Below are 27,299 nucleotides of genomic sequence, written 5' to 3'. Positions count from 1 at the left end.
TGTGTTTGCTCTGATGTGCTGATATACTCATCATGAAATATAAGTTTATATTAAATACTTGTTTTTTTTTTTGTAATTTACTCATATTATCAGTTCATTATAGTCTTGAGAAAGTAACCTAATCACCATGTTAAAGTTGCACATAAAGTAATGAGGCAGGAAATTAAAAAAAAAAAATTGTGCCTCTCACTCATGACAGGTTTACAACCTTTCCTTGTATCATAAGCTATCCTACATTTTAGTACCATGGAATAATCTTGTAATCCTGGGAGGAAGCCTCAGTAGGGATAGACGAAACCCTTTAGTTGGAAAGACCTGATTTGATTCCTGTCTATGGCGTGAGGAACCTTTATCAGGTGTTTTCAACTAAGAGTGAGTTAGCCAGTCTCGTGTGGAGGTGTTCCTCCTAGAAACCTGGGTTTTTCATTCCTCAAAAACAGGCAAACTAGTTCTGTGAACATAGATCTACAGACATCATCTCAGAGAATGATAGTAGTTTGCAATTCCCCCAGCTAGGAAGTATTAACTTTTGATCAATCATCTCACATCCAAATATCAGTACTGGTATTCTAGATACTCCCATATGCTAACAACATCATCTGGTAATCCTGCTCTAGAGACTAGACTAAACACAGAACTTTATCAAGTCATTCAGGCCTCCAGTAAGCAGGGTGGTGATCTCACCAGGCAATGAAATCTTCTGCCACTTAGGGACTTACAAATTCTGCTACTGTGGGATCAAAGCCAGTTGGTTGGTGAGTGAGTACATTATCCACTTGGGCAGCCAAAGCAGTTTGGTTGAAGTCTAATGCTGCTTACATATTGTTTATTTTCTTTTATTAAGTTGTAAATATACAAATCACTTATTACATAAAGTGAATTAAATTACCTTCTCACAGTTCAACTAGAACTGTGAGAAGGTAACAAGTTTTTCTTTCTCACTGCATGCATGTGTGTCTCATCCTCTTATTATTAGTTTTTGAATATTTTTTCTGACTTTTGTCTCTGTTTACTCTGGCACCTCAATAACTATTGATACTGTTAGTAAATTTATTTTTTTCCTATGAATCAATCCAGATGAAACTGTTATACTATAGATTGCTGACTTATGATAATAATTTAATGCATTAAAATTGTTTTAAGTCAGAAGTCTACATAGCCTTCATAGTATGTTTTCACTTCACAATGTTACACTAATGAAAAATTTATAGTAGCACGTAACTGAGCATAACTTGTGAAAACACAACTGCTATTTTAGGATTAAATGCATTATGTTCATATATTATTAGCAGTAAATGTTATATTTGATTTTTTTTCCCCCTTGCAGGTGGAAGTCACAGATTATTTCACCACACTTTATCAAGATTATTAGTATCCTTGTGGTTGTTGTGCATGTTAATTCTAGTGTCTGCCTATAGCACATTGCTATCTTCTTCATTGTCTATTCCCCATTATGAATCAGTCATTGATACTATTCCAGCATTATTAAAAGCTTTAAAGAGTGAAGAAATCATCTGTGGAGGGGTGAGAGGAAGTTCTGACACACAAGATCTGGTAATTGTTATTTTATAGATAAAGTTAGAATAATCATTTCGTTCAAAATAATTGCAATGAAGACTTCAACCAACCTGACTTGGCTGCCCATATGCTCCCTCAGAGACAAAATATCAAAGACATATACTGTATCAACAACGAATAAAAGTATTTTCTCCCAACTAAATAACCAAGAAATGATATACTTGGTTTAATCCTTTATCCAAGTGTAAGCAAACAAAGTTTGCACCTGATATCTTTAATTTATGGCATAACCAAGTGGTTATGCCATAAATTAAAGATATTCCAACAACTATCTCTAATCCAGAGTATTTTAATAATAAGGTGTGACACCTTTTGGCAACTCGTATATGAAAATATGACTTCTAAATTACTTCAACCTTAGTATCACCTCTGGGTCTGGCTTCCACTGATGAGACCTCAATAAAGTCAAAACTGGTCTGGATAGTGACCCTTCCCATAATGCATAGCATTATACATACCTGTAAGGATGTGCTTTGCATTATTGGATACTAAGGCAAGTGATGTGAAGTCATTAGCTTTTATATACAAGTTGCCCTGTCCTGATTTCAGGTGCAAACTTTGTTTGCTTACACTTGGATAAAGGATTAAACCAAGTATATAATTTCTTTGTATCTTTAATTTATAGTGATATACTTAGATTTTCCAGTCTTTTGATAGACTGGCACACAATCTGTTAAATACACTGCTTAGAATTTATCTTATCCCATTTGAAAAAACACCCTCAGCTGTTTAAGAAAGATTTCAATTTAGTTTTTGATAACAGAATTCTCATCTGGTATACATTTCTTATACAAACTGTCTTTTTAAGACAGTGTACAATTTATTTCTTTGTCTTTCTTTATTTAGATTATGATGGCATAACACCATTTTAATTAAACTGTTATACTCCTGTTGGTTGTGATTGATTTTGTCTGTAAATAATTTGCATGTATTCTTTGACCAATTTGTCTGTTTTGAGAGATGAAAAAAACCAAGTTTCAAGGAGGGAAACTCTGCAACATCTGTATGAGACTGAATAATTCACCTTTACTTAAAAACCCCTTATAAAGAATGTTTGTATACCAGAACAGATTTGAGTAGGTCTTTCTAACCACAGGACAGCATCATTAATGACTGAGCTCGGCCATTAGGATAAAAGAACATCTTGTTATGAGTTGGAGTGATTTGAGTTCTCTAAGTTGTAATAAACATTCAGGAGTATTCATACATTCAGGAAATATTCTTCATAACACAAGCTTCTACATCCCACTATACATACTCTTTGCACCACTAAAGACAATGCTGTATGCTGGTTTGGGTAATATGGGGCTTGTATATTACAGTCCTATCATGCCATTTATGAGTCACATGTTTGTAGCCAGTATAAATTGGAGGAATATAATGCTCTCAAGTCAGTGCAACTGTGTCTGGGTAAAATGGCTGCAAGAAGGGAACAGACGGAGTTTGAAAGAGGCATTGTGATAGCATGCTGTGTTGCAGGCCTATTGGTTTGGCATATTATTGACAAATTGGGCTATCCCAAGTCAATAATCAGTGATACCATATTGAGATGGAAGTGCAGGGTGTCAACTGCAAGTGCTACCCATAATGGGCAACTCACTATCCTTACCAAATGTGACTATAGTGTGCTACGAAAAATATGTAAAAACTGTCATTCATCAGCCGACACATTAAATGCAGAGTTCCAGGCATCGACTGGAACACGAATCCGCACAAAAACATTCAGAACTGAGACTCCATGATAGGACTGTAATATACAAGCCCCATATTACCCAAACCAGCATACAGCATTGTCTTTAGTGGTGCAAAGAGTATGTATAGTGGGATGTAGAAGCTTGTGTTATGAAGAATCATACTACACCCTCCAAGCAGATGGACAGCGCAGGTCTGTTACCAGAGTGTGTGACCCCCAACTAAGAAATTTGGAGGTGGGGGGTGTGATGGTTTTGGCCTCAAACCTCTGTTTGTGGTGCTACAAATATCGAACTCTGAGAGGTATCTGAATGTTCTGGACAGTGCAATGCTTCCTACTTTGTGGCATTTCTATAGAGCTGACCATTCTCTTTCTGCAAGACAATGCACTGGGTCATAAGGCTGCTACTGTAACTATGTGGTTTGTGGACATTACCACACTTGACTGGCCTCCACAGGGCCCTGATCTCAACCCTACTGAACATTCATAGGATGAACTGGAATGTTGGGTGAGGTCAAGGGATGTCTTCCCCACAACAGTATAGGACCTCATTACATGCCTATAGAAGGAATGGTCCAAAATTTTCACTGATCACTATCATACACCTGGGAGAGGTATGCCTGAATAGGATTGCTGCTGTCATAGCAGTGAAAGGAGGTCCTATATCTTAAGGTGGGTGCTATGTCTGTTTGTTCTTGATACCATAGTGTGAGGAACAAACAGCCATGGCACCATTGACTTCTTTCTAAGCAGTGTATTTAACAGATCGTATGCCAGTCTATCAAAGTATACCACTGTCTATGCATCCCCCCCTTCCTTGCCCGAGATATTTGTCACTTTGTTATAGCACACGTAAGTTAGTAAAACATATTATTCCCTTTAACAAACCCATGTTGACTCCCACAGAGAATACTGCTCTTATCAACTCATTTTTGTATCAGCTTGTTTTCCTGCACAGCAAATTACACAAGTGATCTTGTATACTTCTTTCAGGTGGTGAATGGAGAGGTTTTGGAAGTAAGAGACTTGAGATTGTGTTTAGTGGGGAGAAAATTACTTTTATTTGTTGTTAATACAATATATATATCTTGGATATTTGGTCTCTGAGGGAGCAATACTGTTCCTCTATATTCTTATTTTTGTCCATCTTTTTGTGTAGGGGGGGGGAGGGCTCCTTAAGAATGCTTTCAACCATTATTATTATTTTTTGGAAGGATAAGACTGAATTGTTACTTATTGGCTTTTTTACCCCTCATTATTGATGAAAATGTTTCATAGGATTTTTCTAATACTTTATTTTTGTTTGATGGATGGTAGTTGAATGCATGGAGATAACTTTGTGCATTGTTTTTTTTTTTTTCCCTAGAGTGAATAGGTCTCCAAACAACATGAACTTAGCTACAGAGGAAGCATGTTTAAAAATGGTATGTTTTTTAATTCCCAGTGAACTTTATGTGTGGGATGAATACTATTGAGAAGAAAAAGTCCTTTGTTGTTTTACCAAGCTCTATGATGAATATATATCATCCACATGGTGCAATCAAAGTTTAGATCATGATTCATAATTTTCCAGGTTCTGTTTTTCTAACAATTCCATAAACAGGCTGGGTAAAAGTGGAGAGCATGGTGAGCCCATCTTTTTCCTTTTTGCTAATAGAATTTGACTTGGATTTGGAAGAAGATGGTGTTGATGCAGCATTCAAATAACGTTAGTGTCTTGTATTCCTATAGTTTCTGTTCGATGTAGATTGTGAACAAGTTTATAACGTCTATCAGTTGATTCTATTACAAAATCTTTCATTTTTTGCAATAAAGTGTGCATCTTGCCTGTAAGTGGTATTACTATCTGTGCAAGATATTTACAGAGAACAGGTGTGAGGTGAATATCTGTATCCATAGGCCACAGTAGTATGTCTTGTGTATTTTTGGAACTACGTAATGTCCAAGTTGCAAGACACTTGGTATCTCAGCCAGTTGACAAGGTCTTTAATTAAGTTGTTGGTTACGTTGTAGGTGTGCCAAGTGTTACTACTCAATCCACCAACTACAGCGAACCGCATCATCTACCACCACTTTCACAGACAATCACAAAAACATCCATGCCCACAGTGGGATTCGAACCAGCAGTCTTTTAGCTAGAGAGCGGATACGCTAACCACTCGGCCAGCCTAAGGCCAGTAGGTTGATGGGAATTCAATCTGTTATGCCACTCAGAGTCAAATAGTCACACAGAAATATCTCAGGAACAGAATGGTCGATGTTCCCTTTGTCTTATGTTATGGAGCACTGACCATTTTGCTTCTGAGATATTTCTGTGTGGTATGACAGATTGAATTGGATGCAGATTAAATCTCCTTTGACCCCCAAACCTTCCCTTCACTACTTAGAAAACGAGGAGTATGCAAGTTAATTTGTTCACATGAAATGAACACTGGTCAGGAAAGATACGTCAAGACATATTAACAGAAATCGGGACTTAGCAGCACATACAATAGAGACAAATTGTCACGTACTATGTCAGCATACAAAAATGGTCTACAATTACAGTTTCTTTGTCAGAACATTCAAAGATTCATCAGAAATATTAAAATATCCAGGTCAGTGTAACAATAAACAAGATATGATCCTATATCAGGTTTGGTAGATTTTCATCAAAAATTTGGATCATGAAGATCTTGAACACCACTTATCATGCTATCCATCATGATTTGTGTGAGCAACAGTCTTTTTCAAATATTCTGTGTATTTTTAATTTGCTTATTGCTTAAATCAGCCCTTTTGACTAACCTATTCAACATTTTTGCTTAAGATACTAGATTCTGCACTTGGTCTTTCTCACATTCACTTGCCTCATGTCTGCCTTCACACAAACTCAGTGAACAAAGCTCTCTCTCTAGACATCTAACACCAAAACCATTTAGATGCAGTTCATCAGCATTATACAAATCCTTTCTGTCAAACACAGACCACAGATCCACAAATCTTACATCATTCCTTCTGCACAACCTATGTATTAATTCATTTGCTAACAACACCCGCCTTTATCATAGCATGGCAAGACTTACAATCTTCACCTTCTCGCTCTTCAGTTTTTCCTCTTCTAAAAACTCCTGTACCTCCTCCCTCATAAAATACTTCTCGCCTCTCAAATCATTTGTGCCAGCTAAGACAATTAGTTTCTTCACCTTAACTTTTTACATCCAGATGGCGTGACTGATATCGTGAATTTTTGCGCCAGGGAAACATGATTTTGTCACACTTTCATTAAGTACTCCCTTGATCAGTGAGACTCCATACATAATTTTCTCCTTAATTTGTTTTTCTTGTTTGCTTGTTCGGTCTTATTGTGACTTCGGACTGCCCACTTCTTTCTCTTCTTATTTTGACTGTAAATTACAAACTCTGAAAGCAAAAAAATTTGTGAATGCACTTAGTAGGTGTATGCACCCAACTTAGAGGAAACACTGACTTCAGCACTTATTTTGGATACAATTCCTGACAGTAATAGGTCTTAGGCCACCACTAATACTGATATCATTAATATCTTTAAAACTATTGCATAACATGATTGAAATTTTTCTCCAACCACTTAAAACAGGACTTTGATGTTTCTGAACTATATTAGGAGCTTGATGTATTTTTTTTTCCAGTGGATGTCAGGTTAGTAGGATCAACAGTTGGTGTACTATGTCTAATGTAGCTTTGTACACATGTGTACTCCAGATGCTGACAATATGAGATTGAAAATTTTTTATAGCAGATCTGACACAGTAAGTAGTCATCATGAATACTGATCATATTCTAAGAATGAAGGAAAGGAACTTTATTCCACATTTGATCAAAATAATTTGAACTATTTTGACCTCTAGCTATTTTTTTAAAATATAAATAACAACACTGCAAGATATAAATTTATAGTAGTGTTGACAGGCTAAGGATTAGATAATCCAGAAACCTTATTCTACAGACAAAACATTGAGGTTTTCTAAGCCACTTCAGGCTGTAAGCAGAGCAGACAAAAGTTCCTCTCCTTCAGTGTCAAATCTGCTATAAAAAAAGTTTCAGACATCTCATGCTGGATGGTAAAATTCTTCCATTAATTAGATTTAATGTTTCACATTTGGAAAGCTGGGGCCTGCTGAATGGCTCTGTCCAATAAAAGCAGCAATCAATAATATGTAATTTAAAACTGGAGTTATGACAGCTTGAATTTGTTCTGATGACTCTTGTAATAGTATTGAAGGTAACAATAATAAAGGTAGTTACTGCCATGTAATAACAATAATAAAGTTACTGTCATGGCTCTCGATAAATATAAAACATGTCTTCATTTTCTGATATCAGTAACTAATATAGCAAAGAGTTTACTTTGTATGGAGTAAATTTTAATGCCAAGTTACTTATCAGCAAAAGTACAGCTAATTCTATTTTTACACGATTTTGAAATAACACGGTTCAGATGGTGCTTATTTTTAAATTTTCTGTTTGAATTCAGTTCTGTTAAAAAGGGTATTTCCATTATAATTATCATTTCCTAGAACAGTACATATGTATGTTACGGAAGGCCTGCGTATATAAAGCTGCTTGCTAAACAATCATTTCTTGTTCACAAGTCTTGTGTTTTGCTCATGAAAGTTTTGTTCGCACAATAGAGTTATACAGGTATGTATTAAATTTTGAAGTTTTGTACACGTAATATCAAATTAGTAAAATTAATTATTGATTATATTCAGATATTTTCATAACATTACCCCATTAATTACAATGTCAGATAATTCAGTTAGACAGAAGAAAATAAAAGCTATTTCTTTAGAAACTAAGATCCAAATTTTAGATCGTTTAGTAGCTGGAGATATTTTCCTCAGCATCCTTAGGAAAATATTTTGGATTGAACGAAGCTACCACGAGAACGATTAAGTAAAATGAAGAGACCATTAGAAAATCTGTTCTTTATGCAACAAAATTAGGTGCCAAGTTGTCATTGTATACAAGAGACATTATAAAAGTGAAGACGGAAAAGGCCCTCGTGATGTGGATAGAAGGTTGCTCACAAAATGGAATACCTTTAGATGGAAATGTCATCAATCAGAAAGCATTATGGTTGTACAAACAGATTCAGGAAAGGGAGCCAACTACATCAACAGTTGTGATTTTTCTGCAAGCACAGGTTGGCTTACAAAATTTCTCAAAAGATACGTGCTTCATAATGTAAAAATAAAAGGAAAAGCCACATCTGCAGATGAGCTGGCAGCTAAGGAATTTCTTTCAAAACTGTCCAAAATTATTAAAAAATGATGGCTACACTCCTGATCAAGTTTGGAACACATACGAGACTGCCCTTTTTTGAAAAAAAAAAATGCCAAGTAAAACTTATATAGCAAAAATACAAAAAAACGTTGGTGGCTTTAAAGCAGTTAAGGATCATGTGTCTATTATTTTGCAGCAATGCTTCAGGAGATCTTACATTAAAACCATTACTTGTTAATTGATTCCTAAAACTGCAGGCAATGAATGATGTGGATTTTAACACATTACCAGTGCACTGGAAGGCAAACAAAAAAAGGTTGGGTTACAAAAGAAATTTTTAATGAATGGTTCTATCAATGTTTTGTTCCAGAAGTTAAATGCTATTTGATGGAAAAAAATCTGGACTTTCTAAAGTTTTATTGATTATAGACAATACACCTGGCCATCCAGTTTTAGAGCACTCAAATGTGGAATTTTGTTTTCTGCCACCTAATACACCATCCTTAATACAACCAGTAGACCAGGGGGTGATCGCTACCTTCAAAACTTACTACCTTAGAACATTCCAATACATTTTTGGATAAACCAGATAAGAATAATTTATTGACAGTTATTGATGTGTGGAAGAACTTTTCAATTTTGGATTGCATCAAACTTGCTAAGTTGGCATTTTCAGAATTGAAACCATCAACTTTAAATGCATGCTGGAAAACTACTTGGCCAGAATGTGTGAAAAAGAAAAAACCCTGTACCTTTGCATACAATTGAATATCCCAATATCATCAGATTAGCATGTGCAGTTGGCAGAGAAGGATCTGATGATTTTTTTTGTCTCCAGATATTGAAGAATCGATGGTTTACAAGGCTGCTAGTGATGGCGAAATAATAGAAGTTGTCCTTAAGAATCTCAATGAAAAAGAAAAAAGTGAGGATGATGAAGAGATTCCACTCACTGCAGGATTAATTAAAGAAGATCAAATGGTTAATAAATTGCAAAGTAATTTTCTTACACCAAATAATATCCTAAAAGCTATCACAAGTATATATGAAAATAATTAAATACAAATAAGATTAAATCACAAGCTATCATATACAAGAGAGATAAACAAAGGGATCCGACAGGGATGTCCCCTCTCAGCAACTCCTTTTAATATCTACTTAAATGAAATAAAAATTTACATCAAGGAATTAAACTTTCTCCTACAGTTAACTTAAACACTCTCCTCTTTGCCGACGACCAAATAATAATTACAAATAATTACAGAAAGCTATTTTAAATCTAAATGAGATATCCAAAGATTATGGTATGATTATATCAATGGAAAAATCAAAAACTATGGCCTTTAAAGGACAAGATCCAGCAAGAACTAAAATACTAATAGATAACAAGATCTTAGAACAGGTGAATTCATTTAAGTACCTAGGATGTATGATCACATATGAAAATGAAAAAGATATAAACATAAAAATTGCAAAATATTTAAAAATAACAGGTGTAATTAACTCTATATTTAAACCAAACCTAGTTCAAAAACAAACCAGGCTAAAAGTATACGATACATTAGCCCTACGGTCTTAATGTATGGAAGCGAAATCTGGACAATAAAACAAAAAGACAAACAAAGATTAACAACAGCAGAAATGAAGTTTATGAGAAAAACTGCAAAGTATACCCTATTTGATCACAAAAGAAATGAAGATATTATGAAAGAATTAAACCAAGAACCAGTAATAGAAAAAATTAAAAAATATAAACATAAATGGATGGAACATGTTCAAAGAATGAAAACAGAAAGATTACCAAAACAAGCCTTAAGTACAAGCCATTAGGAAAAAGGAAACCAGGACGCCCTCTTAAACGATTCAACAATGACTTCTAAGGCCAGAACAGGCCATGCTAGGCCTAAATCCTTGATATGCATGATCCAAAGCCACGTATGGTGCGATATGAAGAATTATACAAAGATCTAGTCAATACAAGATCTCAACGATTAATTACAGAGTTCGTGGCAAAAAAGTATTGGAAATTAGTGCTAATTTAGCTCCTTTTACTGAAGAAAACATTTCGGCATTGCAGTATGAACAGGACGGCTAAAGTGATGGAAGTGATTTAATTCCAGTCTCACATAAAAGAATGCAGCTACTGTCAGAAATTGACGGCAAATAAAATTTAACTAATAACTATATGCGTGGGTGTATTTGGGCCTTTTCGAATTTCTGTTTTATTAGTGACACACTATTTTTTTAAGAAAGATACATATGTATATACTTAATTTAATTTTAATGGAATAGTTTTTATTTTAAATACTTATTTAGAGTTTTATTCAACGATTTTCATATGTTTTTTTAAAAATAACTTGTTCATATTGGATTTTCACATCTGGGACCATTCTTCTATTTTTTCATATGCACTATTCCTTTTTACATGTTTTTTTCTGAACCATCCTACCACGTAGATTCTAGGATTTAAAGATGCTAAAATGAGTTGTCAAGTGATCACTTGACAACCCAGCTGATTTTTGTTTTCCTCACTGTGGCTCTCATCTTAGCTTGCTTTTTATACTGCTCTTGAGACTGGTCCTCTCGTATTTGATTAACAGCATTTTATTTTTATTCAGCTCTTGCTTTAAACTTTTATCCATCTCTTTACACCTCTCTTATAAGCAGAGGATTTGGATGTTACAGACAGATCACATGTTTTTAATTTTTTTTTTGAATAAACTCAATTTGAATTTCATTAATAATAAGAGGAACTTCTTTCAGGTGAGGATCAGTTTACTAGCATGAGATTGAAGTTGTAGAGTTTTTCCCCATCTGGGAATCTAGTTTCTCTTCCTGAAACACACGAACTAGGGTAGATTAATAAATGAATTACAGGATTAGCATTAATTCTGAACAACACAATCCAGTTTTGCTACTAATTCAACCAACCATAAATATAGGTAAATGCATTTTGAAGAGACCAGTATCACTAACTAAAATTAAAAGAAACACACGTATAAACCACAGTGAAAATTATTTAATTGTAAATATTTCATCCTAAAGAATATAAATTTCATCCCATTTCTCTTGGCTAAAAGCTCAGCAGTGAATTCATCAGTGATAAAGCAGTAATTTTCATAAAATGCACGATCTAGTCCTCTGTAATTATCTAATATTTAGGATGAAATATTTACAATTAAATAATTTTCACTGTGGTTTATACGTGTTTCTTTTAATTATGAACGCACCACAGGTTTCGTTATTTAAAAAAGTATCACTAACTGTTTCTTCAGTGTCATGTTTCTCTAGAAGAATAGTTTTCTAGAATTACCTTTCTGCATTGCTCTAAAATGTTGCTTATATTCCATAAAATAAACTAAAACCAACATCAGTTCAAAATTAACTGTTTATGAAGAAAAATTGTTTTATTTCAGAATTCTTCATCATTTCCAGAAACAGTTCGTGAAATCGGCACATATGTGAATAATGACAATAATTTGGTGAATAATTACACAGAAGGACTATATCGTGCATTTTATGAAAATTACTGCTTTATCACTGATGAATTCACTGCTGAGCTTTTAGCCAAGAGAAATGGGATGAAATTTATATTCTCACGTGATTCATTTTATGGTGCAAGGGTATCCATTGGCTTGAGGCAAGGAAGTCTTTTGCTGAAACCTTTAAATAATATGTAAGTGAATAAACTAAGTTGGCATATTTCAAACTATGAATTACTGCTTTGGATTTTGCATGATGTTAACTAAATAAGGATTAAATAGTATGCATTCTTTCAATTATAGGTTTTTAAATTGATATCTGTTAGTTTTTCTGACTGTGATTTATCCAGAAATATCAAAAGAATGCTATACTGATGAAATAGATTTTACATCAAAATAAAATCTTCATATTCACAATCTAAATCTTCCAGATTGTGAATTACTTGACAAGAGTAAACCTTGCATCTTTTTAAGCAATTGAAAATGATATGGGCTATGAAAAGTAGTATGTTAACTAAACACAATAGAGTAAACATATGATATTATGGATGGATATGTTGTTTTATAACTACCTATTAATGCTAATTTTGATGCTTTGCTTATTGGTGTAACTTTTTTTCTTTTTTTGTATAAATCCCAAGATAGCTGATCTCAATGAGCAGGAGAAATTTAAATAAACAAATATACTGTGATGAATACCTATTGATATAAATAGGTACCAACAACTTGAAAAAAAAAAAGTATGATATGGTGAGATACAGAAGTAAAAGACAAGAGTGAGTCATTTATACAAATCCCATTCATAGTTTTGCTGATGACACTACAATTCATTCCATTTCATCTGACCAACCATGTAGTGCTTAATTATTAGAGTCCTCAAGAATAGTCCATAACTAATCCCAAAAAACTTGGATTCCTGCTATCCTTCATTGGAGTTAACACTTGTGAACTTTAATGCTACAAAAACACATTCTTTTTGTTTTTGAACTGGAGCATCGAGTGAAGTCAAGGGACATCCACTCCACAACAGTTCAGGACCACATTACATGCCTACAGGATGAATAGTCTAAAATACCCATTCATCGCTACCCATACACTTGTATGTAGGATTGATGCAGTCATCACAGTGAAAGGAAGTCCTACATCATATTAAAATAGGCTTCGTGGCTGTATCCATGAAGTCTATTTTACCATGAAGCCTATTGACCTCTCCTGCATGGAGATACTCACCTCTGGTGTAATAAAACTTCCGTTTGAATTTTAGACACTTAGGAATGATATTGGTATCTTGGCATCTTTTAAGGAAGGCAAGCCGATTTTTTGCATATCCTGGAGTGTGTAAAATTTCTTGTGAGTGACTCAGCCCACTTTGGACAGACTTGGTAGAGCTCTCCAAAGTAGGCTAAGTTACAAGCCTTGAAGAACATAAAAACTACACCTGTGTTCATCTTTACAGCCCTAGCAGACCATGTTTTGGACATTCTTTCACATAGTATTAAATGAAAGACAACAACAATGCTGCATGGAAAGTGCTATAGGTCTGACAGACTGTTTTCAGAATTTTGAATTAGATATAAAAGCACTCTTCCCCTAACACCAAACAAATAGAGCTGCATTCATTTACTAAAGATCTGGAGACTGCCATTCTGAGAACCTGCATTTAGCCTAGCTTTTCTAGATTAACTTTGTTTTTAGCTTGTTTCTTCTAGAGGGTGCCTTATTACGACATTATTTCCTTTTGAGTTATAATGTGAACTGTTTCTACAATTACCTAATTAAGTGCTATGTGTTTACCACATTTGAAATTTGTGTTCTTGTGATGCTGGTTTATAATCTAAGTGAAATATTAATAAGTTCATTAAATTACTTACTTTTTAGTCTGGTGTTCATCCCATGAAACACTGTTATGGGTAATGACCAATACCTGTACCTGTCTTGTCTAATTTTCACAAGGAAGATCTTGCATCACTTCCTATTACTTTTGATATATTTGAGACTGATATCTCTAGTCTTTCCTTCCACAAGCACATCTCAGCCATATCTTTTACAACCTTCAAAAAACTAAGTGTTCTTTTCTACTTAACACACTACTTTTAGAACATTAGTAGAGTGGGTGGGGTAAGGATTTTCCCCCCTTAATTTTGTATTATTTCTTTTTTTTTTTTTTTTACCTAATCTGGAAACTGTGTTCTAGAGACAAAACAGAAATTTTACAAGCTACTTCAAGCCTCAAACAAGTGGGCGGGGCAGTAGTCTCTCACTATATAATGAAATTCAAACCTCCATCCTGTTAATTGGAAGGCAGATATACTAACTACTCAGCCAACCATGCTGGCTATAGGTTTGATGGTTTAGAAAATGGTAACCTGATTGACTGATCTCTTTCTTACAGATATTCAGTTTCTTCTGTTTATTTTCTGTAGGTACTTTCATGGACAATGTTTTGTTGAATTGGTCACATTATTATTCTTTGAGACCTTCAGGGAGTCAAGTACTTAATCAAGGGAAGCTATACATCACCCAAACCAGCTGTCTTACCTTCCCTTAAATTCATTCATAGGGGATGCACTCCCTACTTCAATAGGAAAACCGTTCCAATAACTCGCTGCTCTGTGAGAGAAAAATCTAGGTTCCCTTTCTTCTTATTATTATTAACATCTGACCTCCATGGAGTCAGAGACTCATCATGGGAGGTACACACTATTGCATGCCCATCCAACCACGCCTTGAAGTGATTCGATGTGTCTACATTCAACAACATACTCCACTTACCAACCACTCTCCTCTGCTCACATCCTCTTGTTCTACCCCCCCCTTTCCCAGTCTATGAAAAATCTCTTCCATGTTAACCTGAAAACAACCCCTGACCAGCTGATATGTTTCAATCATACCCCCTCCCATTCACAAGGCTTTGCAACTTACATTCCCTTAATCTGTCCTCGTACTCCACATTCCAAAGACCACTGATCAACTTTGTGAATCTTCTCTGGATCCCTTCCAACATATCCTCACCATGAAAACCTGGCAACCAAATCCATGCACAGTTCTTAATTGCAAAAAAACTTAGCATCCATGATGCCTCCATGTTCTATCCCCACTTTTCAAAAAACTGTTAGAGAATATTCTATAATATCCTTTAGAAGTGTATAGACCTCTGTAATATCACTCCTCTTACTCCTGCTAACCAGACTCTATAGTCCACATACAATCCTCATAATCTAAATTCCATAATCCCGATGCAATCTTTTAAACTATTCTTTGCACCTTTTCCCAGCTTCTTTATCCCTTGCAACCCAGAAGACCAAATCTATGCATAGTAGTCTAGGTGTGGTTTTATCAAGGTCTTGTAAAGAAACAAAATAACTTCCTTATCTTTTACATGTCAAAGTTGGCTTCCACAGTGCAATTATTTTCTGAGTTGTATTCACAATTTTTGCTCTATGTGACCTTTGAGCTTCAAATTCCTATCCACCATTATGCCAAGATCCCTAGCCTCATCAGTTTTTTGTAGACTAACTCTCTGCTAATATAATATGCCATTAGAAATCTCATCATGCTAAAGTGCACTATTATTTGGTAACCTCTATGGAGTCAACAGACTCATAGTGGGAGGCCCACTCAACCAGCAACATCTATTTCATAATGAGCATTGAAGTAATTTATGCTACCTGCACTCAGGCAATGCATTCCACTCATTAACAATTCTCCACATAAAAAATCTATTCCTCCCACCATTCTTCACCACAACTTCCAGGGATGATCTCTTGTTCTTCTCATCTTAACAGCCACTCTTTTTATAATTTCTTCTGTATTAATCTGATAGAATCCCTTAACTTGAAGGTCTCTATCATATCTCCTTTTTTTCCTCCTATCCACCAACCTCTGTAATCGACATTCTTTCAAATGCCCTTCATAACCAACACTCTGGAGTCCTGATATTACTTTGGCTATTTGTCTTTGGACCCTCTGTTGTGTTTCCACATCACACAAGATGATCAAATCTCAGCATAACAGTCCATATGTGGTCTGATCAATGCTTTATATAGAGGCAGCAGCACCACCTCCTTATCCCTACACATCAATGTACTGTTTATCATAGCAGCAATATGATGTACAACCAGAACTTCAGTCCACTATCTACTATCATTCCAAGATCCTGAATCTCATCCACTTCTGAAGTATAGCTCCAGAGGAGGACTAGGACAGTTAGACTGATTAATAATCCATATCTTACCAACTCATTCCACCTGCTTTTGCACAGGGATTCTGCAGTATGTCTATTCCATAAATATTTCCATTGCCAAATGTTCACATGAAATAACATCAATAATTCCCCCACTCAGTACTAAGTCTATTGGAACATGTTCAGCTGCTGCTCAACATCCCTTCATAGTACACCTTGAAACCCATATGTTTTCTTTTCCTCCATGCTACTGCTGCATTGTAGAACAGTCTTTCCCTTTATGTGTTTCCCAAGGAATATAATATACACACTTATAAATGAAATGTAAAGTTTCTCCTTTTCCAACCCACTACCCATACTTGATACTACTATAACATAGGTTAATTAATCAACCTCTTATGCATATGCACAACATAACGTTAAACTGACAACCTCCTCCAGCTTGTTCAAATCATTCCATAAGTGTTGGACATCAGTAGTATCCCTGATTTCTCTGCCTATCTTTGCATCATCAGCAAACAATTGAACATCACCTGTCAGTTCCTTCCTAATGTCATTAATGTATAAATTGAATAACAATAGTCCAAGGACTAACACCTGAGGTACACCACCAGTCACCTTCATTCTGGCAGATTCACACCCACCGTATAACATTTTGATATCTGTCTGTCAACCATCCACTTTCCCAAGTCAAGAGTTTATATTCCAAACCCATATTCTTCAGTTTATGCAACAGCCTTTCATGTGGTATCCTATAAAATGCCTTAGAAAAATCCAACAGCATCATAGTGCATCCATTCCCTTTATCCAACTCGGCCGTAATGTTGTTATAAAATATGAGCAGATTGTTAAAACATGACTTTCCTTTAATGAACCCAAGCTATTCCTTGCAGGTATAGCTTGTCTTCCCACCCATTTCTGTATGAAAGTTCTTACCAACTTTTCTAAAATCTTCACCACTACACCTGAGATACCAATAGGTTAGTAGTTAGACATTAGTTTTTGCACCTCTCTTGTACAATGGAATTATCATACATTCTTTCCATTACTGTGGTATCTTTCGTGAGCTGAGACTCAAGTTATTCAAAGGCCTAGCCAAATCTGCTGAACATGCCTTTATCATATGTGTTGATATTCCATTAGACCCTATTGCTGAATTCTTATCCAGGTTATGCAACAGCTCTTCAGTCTCATTCTCATGTACCTCTAACTCTTCATCCAATATAATAACTGTGTGCCATGTTACATATCGCTGGTTGATATATCTTAGCAAAGTGAGCACTCATTAGCTTCTGACACTAGAAAACCATCTATATTCAATAAAGTTATTCTTCCACATTCATTCTTTCTTTTACTCGCGGTATGATAATAAAATTCTTTTGGATTGCCTTTAGCCTGCATAGCCAATTTCTTTTAATACTCATTACTTTTCTGGCCTGCACTTCATTGTTTTCATAACATTTCACTTTTATTCTCACAATATTCCTTCCACATGATCTTATTCTTATGGATTTCTTGCTTAATAAGATTGCAAATCCGTTTCACTCCCACCTTATTTATTCTTAAAACTCTAGGGATACATTAAAATACTGCCACATTTAAGTACTTTTTCAAAGATTCACAGGCATTGCTGATCTCTTCCCCATTCAGTAATTGATACCATTGGGCTAAAGATAGTATTATTTTAAGTTGGTCATAATTTCTAGCTTTGTACTTCAGCATGTAACTTTTCCTAAATATAATTGCCTACTACCCAGAAAATTACACATAATTACTGTCACCAACTGGTGGTAAAATGGTGACATTTTTAACAGCAACCACTTCTGACACTATAAACAAATCTAGCACTCTTTGGCCTCAAGTTCCTTCTTTCGCATGTTGCCTTGCAAGAACTCAATAAATTCTGCTTCATTCTTACCATGAGATATTTCTTCTACCCAATCAATGTTCTGATAATTAAAGTCATTAATAATCATTTGTTTAGTACCCATCAGGGTAATTTGGCGATGCATTCCATCATCCCCAGTAACTGAACCACCAAGTCTGTAGCAACACCCCCCCATATATTTCATTCTGTCTGCTTCCACTTCATGCCAGATAACCTCAAACTCACTGCTACATGGGATATTATTATCATTATTGCTTTCTCCTTTCTATCTTAACTGGACTCAAGTCTGCTGTCATTAGTAGTAATCCTTCTTCTCTCCTAAAAATACTATATCCTTTACACTTGATCCCAGTTACAACATCTGATTCTGATAGCCAGGTTTCACTAATGCTAATAATTTTAGGCCACAACATATTCAGTAAAGCAACAAACTCAATACCTTTGTTCCTGATGCTCCTGGAATTTGTGTATAGGGGACTAAATACCCTGGCCTTTTCTTATACCTAGATATGCAATCTGCTTGGCCTTGTACAACTTTCTCTTTTCCTTCTACAGACACACTCAAAAGATCCAAACTCAAAATGCATATCCATTCCTTTGCCAGATTCATAACTATGATTGCCATTCATATCTTTATCAACTTTGCATGCTTTTTCTTCCTGCTTATTAAATTACAACGTACAAAGGATATAAATTAAATTAAACTTTAAATCTATAATTCCAATAATTCAGCAACGTCACATTGCCATTTTCACAGGAACTTAAAATTAAGGCACGTGCATGCAGGCACTACATACAGTAAATGAGGATGAAGCAGGAAGCTGTTGTTTCTCCTAAAAGTCCTGATGATGCCCCTAGCAGGCTATGTAGGTATTCTTGGCCGTTGGGCTGAAGGTCTTCTGATATAAGTCCCCCAAATATGGGACAGTCTCATGCAACCAAATTTGTTGAGGTTTGGCATGTTTCTTAGGGCTGAGGCTGATTCCATGAATAGCCTTTCAAATTTGAATTTACTACGGTGTATTACCGTGGCTTTCTTCCACCGTATTCTGTAGCGTGAATCCAGAGCATGGTCTGCAAGACCAGAGTGGCTGTACTGGTGAAAACGGATGGATGTAGTCCTTGTATTCTGAAATTCTGATATTCGCTGTCCTGCCTCTTTGGCCAAAGTAGGACAGTTTACAGCTGCAAGGGATCTGGTATACACCAGGTAGGTCTAAGGGAAGTGGTTGGTCTTTTGTCGAGCGGATAAGGGATGCCAATTTTCTATATGGTCTGTAACAAGAGGTCAAGTCATGTTTTTTTAGGATTTTGGTAATATTTTCCGAGGTGCCTCAGATGTAGGGAATGGCAATGCATTTAGAGTAATCCTTGTTGTGAGGGGGGGGGGGGGTTGTGGTTCACTGGTTTCAATATTTTTTTGTGGGGGGGGGGTAGCCATTGGCTGAGAAAGTGTTGAGGATGTGGTTTAGTTCTGTGGTTAGGGCATTGTCATTTGAACAGTTTAGCCCTGTTGTTTAGTGTCTTAATAACTCCACATTGTTGTGAGGAGGTATCTTGCATGCTATAGTTGAACTTTCATGCACATTCCTCCCACGTTGATCTAGTTTCCATGACTCTGCATTAGGTTTCATCCCGATATGTTATTTTTCCATGCTCCTGATGTAAATTCCATTCAAGTGTAGGCCACTCCTCTTATACAAGTCTCTTCTGCCATCAAACACATTTCACCACACACCTAGAAACTCGCATCCATTTCTTCTACACAGCCTGTGCATTGAATCATTTGCTATCATAACTCTCCTTAACTCAGTACTGTCGATACCTTAGTAACAAGCCTATAATTTTTTTTTCTCTTACTTTCCTTTCTCAGTTCTTTCATATCCTCTCTCATACTATATTTGTCACCACTTAAATCATTAATTCCAACAAGAACTACCATCTCTATTTTCCTTTTCTGTTTTGCTATTACATTTGCTATATCTTGAATTCCCCCACCCCCAAAGCTAGAAGTAGTGACTCCATCGGCAAGCACAAATTTTTGATTGAATCGCCATGCCTTCTTATTATTTTTACCAAGTTCAGTGCTTTCCCACTTCTTTTTGTTCTGATCTTAAGTTTTGTTAAATGTTTTTTCCACTTTTTTCCAATTTCCCTGGTCAATTTTCTAATAATTTCTTTTAATCAGGATATTTCCAGTGTCAGATTATCTGCAGTTATATTATCATCATCACTGCTACAAAGGTTCTTAGCAGTAGTCAATACTTTAACTTGTGCTTTAGCGACTACCCTGTTATGGCAAGTTTTTGGTGCTATTCTTATGATTAAAAAAAAAAAAAACCTTAGTATAATAATAGCACATTTTCACACCTTATTCCTCCTCTTTCTTCCAAGGTAAACATGAGCAGCTACTGGTCATCATCCATTTGCTGCCTAATTCCAATTCCATATATACTGAACTAACTTCTCTTCCCTCTCTTTCATTCTATCATCCTCTGTTTTTTGGAACAGCCTCCCTCACTCTGTCTTCCCCAAAGGTTATATATAACCCTCTTACTACACACGGCACTGAAATGCAATACATTTTGCAACTCTGCCTGATTGTGTCTGGAGGGAAGCCAAGTATAAGGTTAATCAGGGAGAACTATTCTGAGACAGTGTATGGCAAAAGACTTTCCTCTCTGTGGGTTGCATGTTTGCGAGTTTTTCACTCTGCATTGCATTTTTCTACTTTTTTCTTCCTTCCTGCTAACAGTGAATGGCAATGCAATGAAATAAAGTATTATTACAGATCATGAAAAATAACCTCCCTCCTCAAAAACCACCACTAATATTTGCAAAAAAAAAAAGTTTCTATATTTATTTCACCATCTACAGGCAACCAAACCAGACCTATTATTCCCAATAGAACCTCAACTAGTGACCTTAACAACTACTTCCATTTCAGCTGTCCAAACTGCACCCACAGTTCCTTTTATAGTATGTTAAATTTAACAAGAAATTGTATTATTCTTGTTTTAGTGCTTTATTCAAGCATAAGCAAACAAAGTTTGTGTGTGAACTATCTTCACAACTAGTCTATATATAGAGGCTGTTGACTTCACAATAATTGCCTTAGTATCCTGTAATGCAAAGCAGATTTTCTTATGGGATATTAAGGCAGTTGATGTCAATTCAACAGCCTCTGTATACAAGTAGACCAGTCATGAACATACTTTGTTTGCTTATGCTAGCATAAAGGATTAAAACAAGAATATATTTTCTTGTCAAGTTTAATATAATTTGTAACCAAGTGAACAAAAAACATGCACATACAAAAAACTAGACAATTTCTTTCATTATAAGGGTGGCATATGTGCATTCATATTATATGACATACCATATTAAAAAAACATGCAAACATTGAACTTCTCCCCATTCCATCCCATCCCCATTTGATCTACTCTGGTCTAACTTTTCTTGTTGCACTTTACATTCATTTGCTGTTTCTATCACTTTCCAAATTCTGATAACCACTCTAACCTATTACATTTCTCTCAGGATTGATAATGTGTAGTCCAAATACTTAGTGTGGTCATCATCTCAAGTCAAGCTAGCTTCCCTTTCCCAATTCCTCTGATTAATCTTGGGCATGCTGTTGACAATGTCCTAACACAAACAGTCCATCTACTCACCAGTATACAAGATAATCCTCACTCTCCTGCCAATACCTTTGACCTTTTCTTAATGCTTTCTTTCCAAATACACAATGTAGATTTCATTTCTCAAAAGCTGCCATAGCTTAGTTAATATTAAAAGTGATCTAGGATGTGAAGAACCTATAGGAAAAATTTCAACAGAAGACGAGTTAGATTCATACTGAGGTGAGAAGAGTTTTTCTGCTTATAATAACACAAACTGGCCAGAGAATACGTGCTAACAGACCCAGCAAATTATACAGATAGGATTAACTATGACCTGTCATAGCATTAATTAGATTTCTGCAACCAGGTCATTTGACTGTGAGACAGTTGAGTCTAATATGCAAGAAGAGAAATGTCATTTCTCCTCTTGGTAACTTAGACCATAACCTTGTCCAAGTTTTCTTTACTATTCATCCAACTATTCTCAGTTTAGTGTCCTTTGAAATTATATTAGTGCCAATATAAAGACCGATGCAACTTCTGTTCCTTTCCATATCTGATAACTGTTTCTGTTCTCTTGATGTAAACCTTGCCTGACTTAAATGAAAACCTTAATCCCCCTCCCCCCCATTACTATGAACATTAGTTCACCAACAAGTGTGTTGAGGTAGTACAGGAAAAAATTTCATCATATCTCAAGTGGCCTGAGACCAAAATTCCAGCTTTGCATGCAGCCTGCATGGGAATTCCTAATTTCCAAAAAAAATCAATTCATTTTTGGCAGCAAAGAAATTTGATATTCAAGGGCCATTGGGTGCCACTGCACTCCTGTAATCCTGATGGTACAATCACACTCTCACTCAAGATAGGGCACACCTCCTGGTATCATTCTTTTCAAACTCCTGCATCAATGTTTACTGCCAATTGATGCACGTTACCAGGAACAGCTTACTGTATGTCCATTCCAGTCTTCTATGAGAATGAAATCAGAAGATTTCTGAATAGCTTGGACACCAACAAGTCATCTGGTCCTGATGGTATCCTATTATGCTAATGAGTTGTGTTCTAAAATTAACATCTCTCCAACATCATCTTTTCAGTCTTTCTTGCTTGACTGACATTTATCCTACAGCATGGAACAAACCTGTACATAATAGACCATTCTGGAAAAAAAAAAAAAAAAAAAGTGATAAATATCAGCCAACCAACTATCATTCAATTGCTCTTAATTTCTCTTCAAAACAATGAAGAATGTCATCAGCAGCCAACTTTTTTCACTATCTGGAAGCCAACTTGCTAATTTAGGCATCAGCAATATAGATTCTCCACAAATTATTTCCTAGCTATCACTAGCCTTTGGAGAAACTCACATAGCGACTCATAATATTTCTATCATTTGATTTGGTCTTGTAATGGGGATCTCCGTAAGATGCCATCATGTGGCATCTTACGGAGATCCCCACAGACATCTACCATGGCATGTGAATGATCAGGGGAAGCTGATCATTCACATGCCATGGCAGATGTCTTCCTCTCCTAAATGACATTTTCTCTCTCTCTCTCTCTTTTTGACAAATCCTATAGTGCACAATCATCTGGAGCTTTAAGATCTTCTATAACAGTGTTAGTGCCATAATTTCTGATAACCTTGGTATTCTTCCCTGAAGCGAGGTAAAAATAATGTTGTGAATTTCATTCCTACCAAAATAGTGTTCTGTCTTATTTCAAAGATCTAATTTCACTTCCCCTTAGTGATAATATATCTAGATTTTCCTGACATGATTAGATTTCTCTTCTTAGAATGACTAATGCCTCCCCCAATATTCAGCTGAACTGGTTACCATCATCTCTACACTTTCTTTCAAGACTGTAAAAATATGAGTTAGTTGCTGGTCAACATCCCTTTTCTGGTAGCTTCAAACCTACTAAGGCACTATCTCTTATTCCGTCATTTATTCCATCTGTTCTTGTTCCTTGGAACAGCCATCCTATCTCTGTCTTCAGCTGTTCAAGAAAAACAACAGATTCTTTCTTCTTAATGTCTCCTTCCCTCATAGCACTGGTGTACTATGTTTTGCAAACTTTTGTGTGGTGTGTGGATTTGATATTAAAAAAAAATGGATGCAGAAGATCATTATGCTTATCAAGGATTTGGCCTAGAGTGGCCTGTTCTGGCCTTAGAAGTCATTATTGAATCTCTTAAGAGGACGTCCTGGTTTTCTTTTTCTTGATGGTTTGTAATTTAAGGCTTGGTTTGGTAATCTTTCTGTTTTTATTCTTTCAATTTGTTCCATCCATTTATGTTTATATTTTTTAATTATTTCTATTACTGATTCAAGATGGAAATGTGGAAATATATAGCCACATTTACTTGATGAATAAAGTGCAAGTAATTGTAATTGCTTTGGTGAATTTTAAATTTTAAGTACAGTGGCATACATTCTATCTATCTCAATTGCTTTAACAGGCCTTTAAGGCCCACAACCCTCTAAACATGTTTGGATTTCATAACCGAAATACGAGGATAGAATGGTCACTCCTATACCTTGAAGTATTCCTAGCTGTGTTCGCGGGATGAAAAAAAAGCCAGATAAACTGGCAGAAAAAACCCTGCTGTCCACGCCCAAGACCAGCTAACTTGGCCATGGCTGAGGAAAATCCTTCAGCTCCTCACGTCGTCGACGGGAATCGAACTTAGGACACTCCTTTACCAGTCATATGGTTGCAAAGTGCAAAGCCACTAGGCTAACCGTGCGGATTTTAAATTTTAAGTACAGTGGCATACATTGGAATGGCCATATAGGAAAGGAAATTCATAATTATGATTATCTCAAACACAGAGTGGATCCAAATTTTAACGATGTATATGACCTATTAAGTCCAGTATTAGTTATCGTTTATCTCATACTGTAACATGTGTTCTGCATCATGACAAGTAATATTTACACAGAAATAAAGAAACATGCTTATGTGGCTTTGATAGAGCAGTCTCTCTAGAAAGAATTTGTTGAGGTGCATTAACTAGCCACTTATTTTAAATTCTGAATCACTTTGCAAAGATTTTTCTTATTTGAATCAGAATGTTTTATTTTTTAAAATCACAATGGGTGCAACATAATGGAACATGCCATACTGTGTCACAATTTAGCACATATTCATATTCCATTGTGTTGAGTGCCACAGGTTAAGTCTTGATATTAGAGTTATGTAGAAAGATGAGTTTTATGTAGTATGAACCTTAATTTTGCATAGGAATTCCTAATTTTCACTATAACAAGTTCATTACATTCTGTCTGTTGATGCACTCATACAAAATTGCATGTGTGGTTAAGCTAAAAAAAATCCAACAAAACTTGTAAATGTAACAAAAACAAATTGCTGTTTTGCCTAATAGAAGATAGCTAAAAATGTTGCTGCACAATTACTTTGTTTTGAGAGTAAGTTAAATCTTTAATATTTGATGTAAGTTAATCTCTTGGGAAAGCAACTCATTCATTGTAATATTTATTTCAGAATTGGACGGTTAAAAAGAACAGGAATCCTTGAAAAATGGAAAAATGAGCAGAAGTTTGCTGTTAAACCTGGTTTAGCCAAAAATGTTTTGACTCAGAAATCAAATGCTTTTACTCTGGATGATTTAATGGTGGTGTTTTATGCTTTGACAATTGGATTGAGTTTGGCAGTAGTAATTTTTCTTCTTGAATGTGCATTTTACTTTGTAACATGCAGGAAGTTTCATGTGCATTTATCTCTCTGTTTACTTTAGACTTATTGCTTTTTCTATATTCAAAAAAGTAAATTTAACATGTTTATGATAGGAAGAGACTGCTCACATTTTGGTTGCATATCACTGGCATGCATTTTCTATCAAAAGTAAAAGATATATATATATATACATGCAACCAATAATTAAGATAATGTCTATAACTGATTTCCGACCCAACATAAGGTTACCTCAGAAGGAGTGGATAAGGACATGCTTATGCCTCCAGACAGAAAATGTGCTCATTAATGACCCAAGAACATGTATACATTCAGATTTGTAAATTCCAATCAATGTTAAAGTAGCCCATAAACTAAATAGAGAATGATTATAAATTTATTAAGGTAGAAAAGCATGTATAAATTCTAAAAAGATGTGTATAAGCTAATAATAGTTTTAGGCCACGTCAAAGGCAGTTCGTGGCCACGGTATCCAATCGGCAGCCGCCGTATGTATGACGACACCACTGAGTGAGGGCGCTGTTTTGTAGTATATAGGTTTCGGCGGGGATTTGAATCGTCCTCTTTTCTTCTCGTTTCGTCGGTACCTGATTTCCCTGTGCGGAAAGCTGTATAGTTGTGAAAAGCTTGTCGCCATGCGTAGTGAGAGTCTTCCCTTGCTATGTGTGCTACGTGGGTCAAAGCTGCAGCTATAATGCGTCCAGACTCCTAAAAAAAAAGGGCCACGGATGAATTAACGTCAGTGTATAAATCAGTGTAAGAGTGTTTCGTTTCGTGTGGAACAAAAGAATAGTGAAGCTGCCATTAAAGAAAGTACAGTAAGGAGATCCGAATATCCAGATAAAGCAAGAACGGTAAGCAGAAGTCTTTTCATATTAATATCAGAGTAACCGTGGGGTAACGAGAACTGAACTTTAAGAAACCAGCCCATTTCGTGCAGTGTTACAAGAACTATCTGCATTTTGGACATTTTGTCTATATCTAAGGAAAAGGCATCTTAGGCTTGAGCCGAGTAGGAGACCGAGGCTACGAACTGTTTGTGTCTGAAGGACTATATTGTTATACTGTTAAAACCTAATTGAATGCTAACTAAAATTTTGGGGGAGGATTAAGTCTAAAATATAAGGAGGAGCATTACCTCAAGAATTCTATGTCAGAGTTACAGAATTGACTTGCATGTGTGATAGTAAATAGATAATTTAGTATATGTTGTCAGAGTCTGAGGATAGTTATATATATATATATAGGTGAAGGATTTTGTGTCAGTACAAAGGATTACAGTGTCGAAATTTTGGATGTGTTAAATTTAAGAAAAGGGAGGGAACCCTGACTCTTTTAATTAAAGGGTTAACTAACATGTATCTTTATGTTTTTGTGCTAAAATAAACGTAGTTCTTTATGTGTAATCAAATGAGTCTGTCATGTTTCTGCGGATTGAATTATGGCTTGGAAAATTACAAACCGTGTATTAAAAGGGAATCCATTAGTAACATAAGAAACGGGACCACGACTGCATACTTATGATCCCTGCATTTTCTTTCTAAGTAATCTTGGATAGCATATCAGGATTCAGTTGCCGGCTGGCGCGCAGTCATTAAATAATATAAATTTGTCGGCAAACGAATTAATTGATATTAACTAAAATACTAAATTAAAAATAAGTAATAAAGGATAAGATAAAGATAGTTTAATACAAAGCAAAGCCATAAGAGATAAAGACACGAAGGTATAACACTATATTCAAAGAAGTAAATTTAACATGTTCATGATAGGGAGAGACTGCTCACATTTTGGTTGCATATCACTGGCATGCATTTTCTATCAAAAGTAAAAGATATATATATATATATATACATACAACCAATAATTAAGATAATGTCTA

The 27,299-nt window shown here is 35.5% G+C and overlaps 1 protein-coding gene across 3 annotated transcripts in view; it reads left to right on the top strand.

Moving 5' to 3' along the window:
• LOC150100897 (putative glutamate receptor) overlaps nt 1–26,941 on the top strand; it is a 115,896-nt gene extending 88,955 nt beyond the window's left edge. For 2 of the 3 annotated variants that reach the window (XM_090401563.1, XM_090401562.1), the window contains 3 exons: nt 1,328–1,554; nt 11,935–12,194; nt 25,208–26,941. In XM_090401563.1, the coding sequence (XP_090257689.1) occupies nt 1,328–1,554; nt 11,935–12,194; nt 25,208–25,460 (740 nt within the window). In that variant the 3' untranslated portion in view covers nt 25,461–26,941. The remainder of the gene's footprint in view (nt 1–1,327; nt 1,555–11,934; nt 12,195–25,207) is intronic. The other variant, XM_090401564.1, reaches the window with a different exon arrangement.
• The last annotated feature ends 358 nt before the right edge of the window (nt 26,942–27,299 follow it).

The sequence above is a fragment of the Typopeltis vanoorti genome, chromosome 12, assembly GCF_054136105.1.
Source record: "Typopeltis vanoorti isolate ZY-2024b chromosome 12, IOZ_Tvanoo_1.0, whole genome shotgun sequence".
In the NCBI taxonomy this organism is placed as follows: Eukaryota; Metazoa; Arthropoda; class Arachnida; order Uropygi; family Thelyphonidae; genus Typopeltis; species Typopeltis vanoorti.
This window is presented reverse-complemented; position numbering and strand designations above follow the sequence as displayed.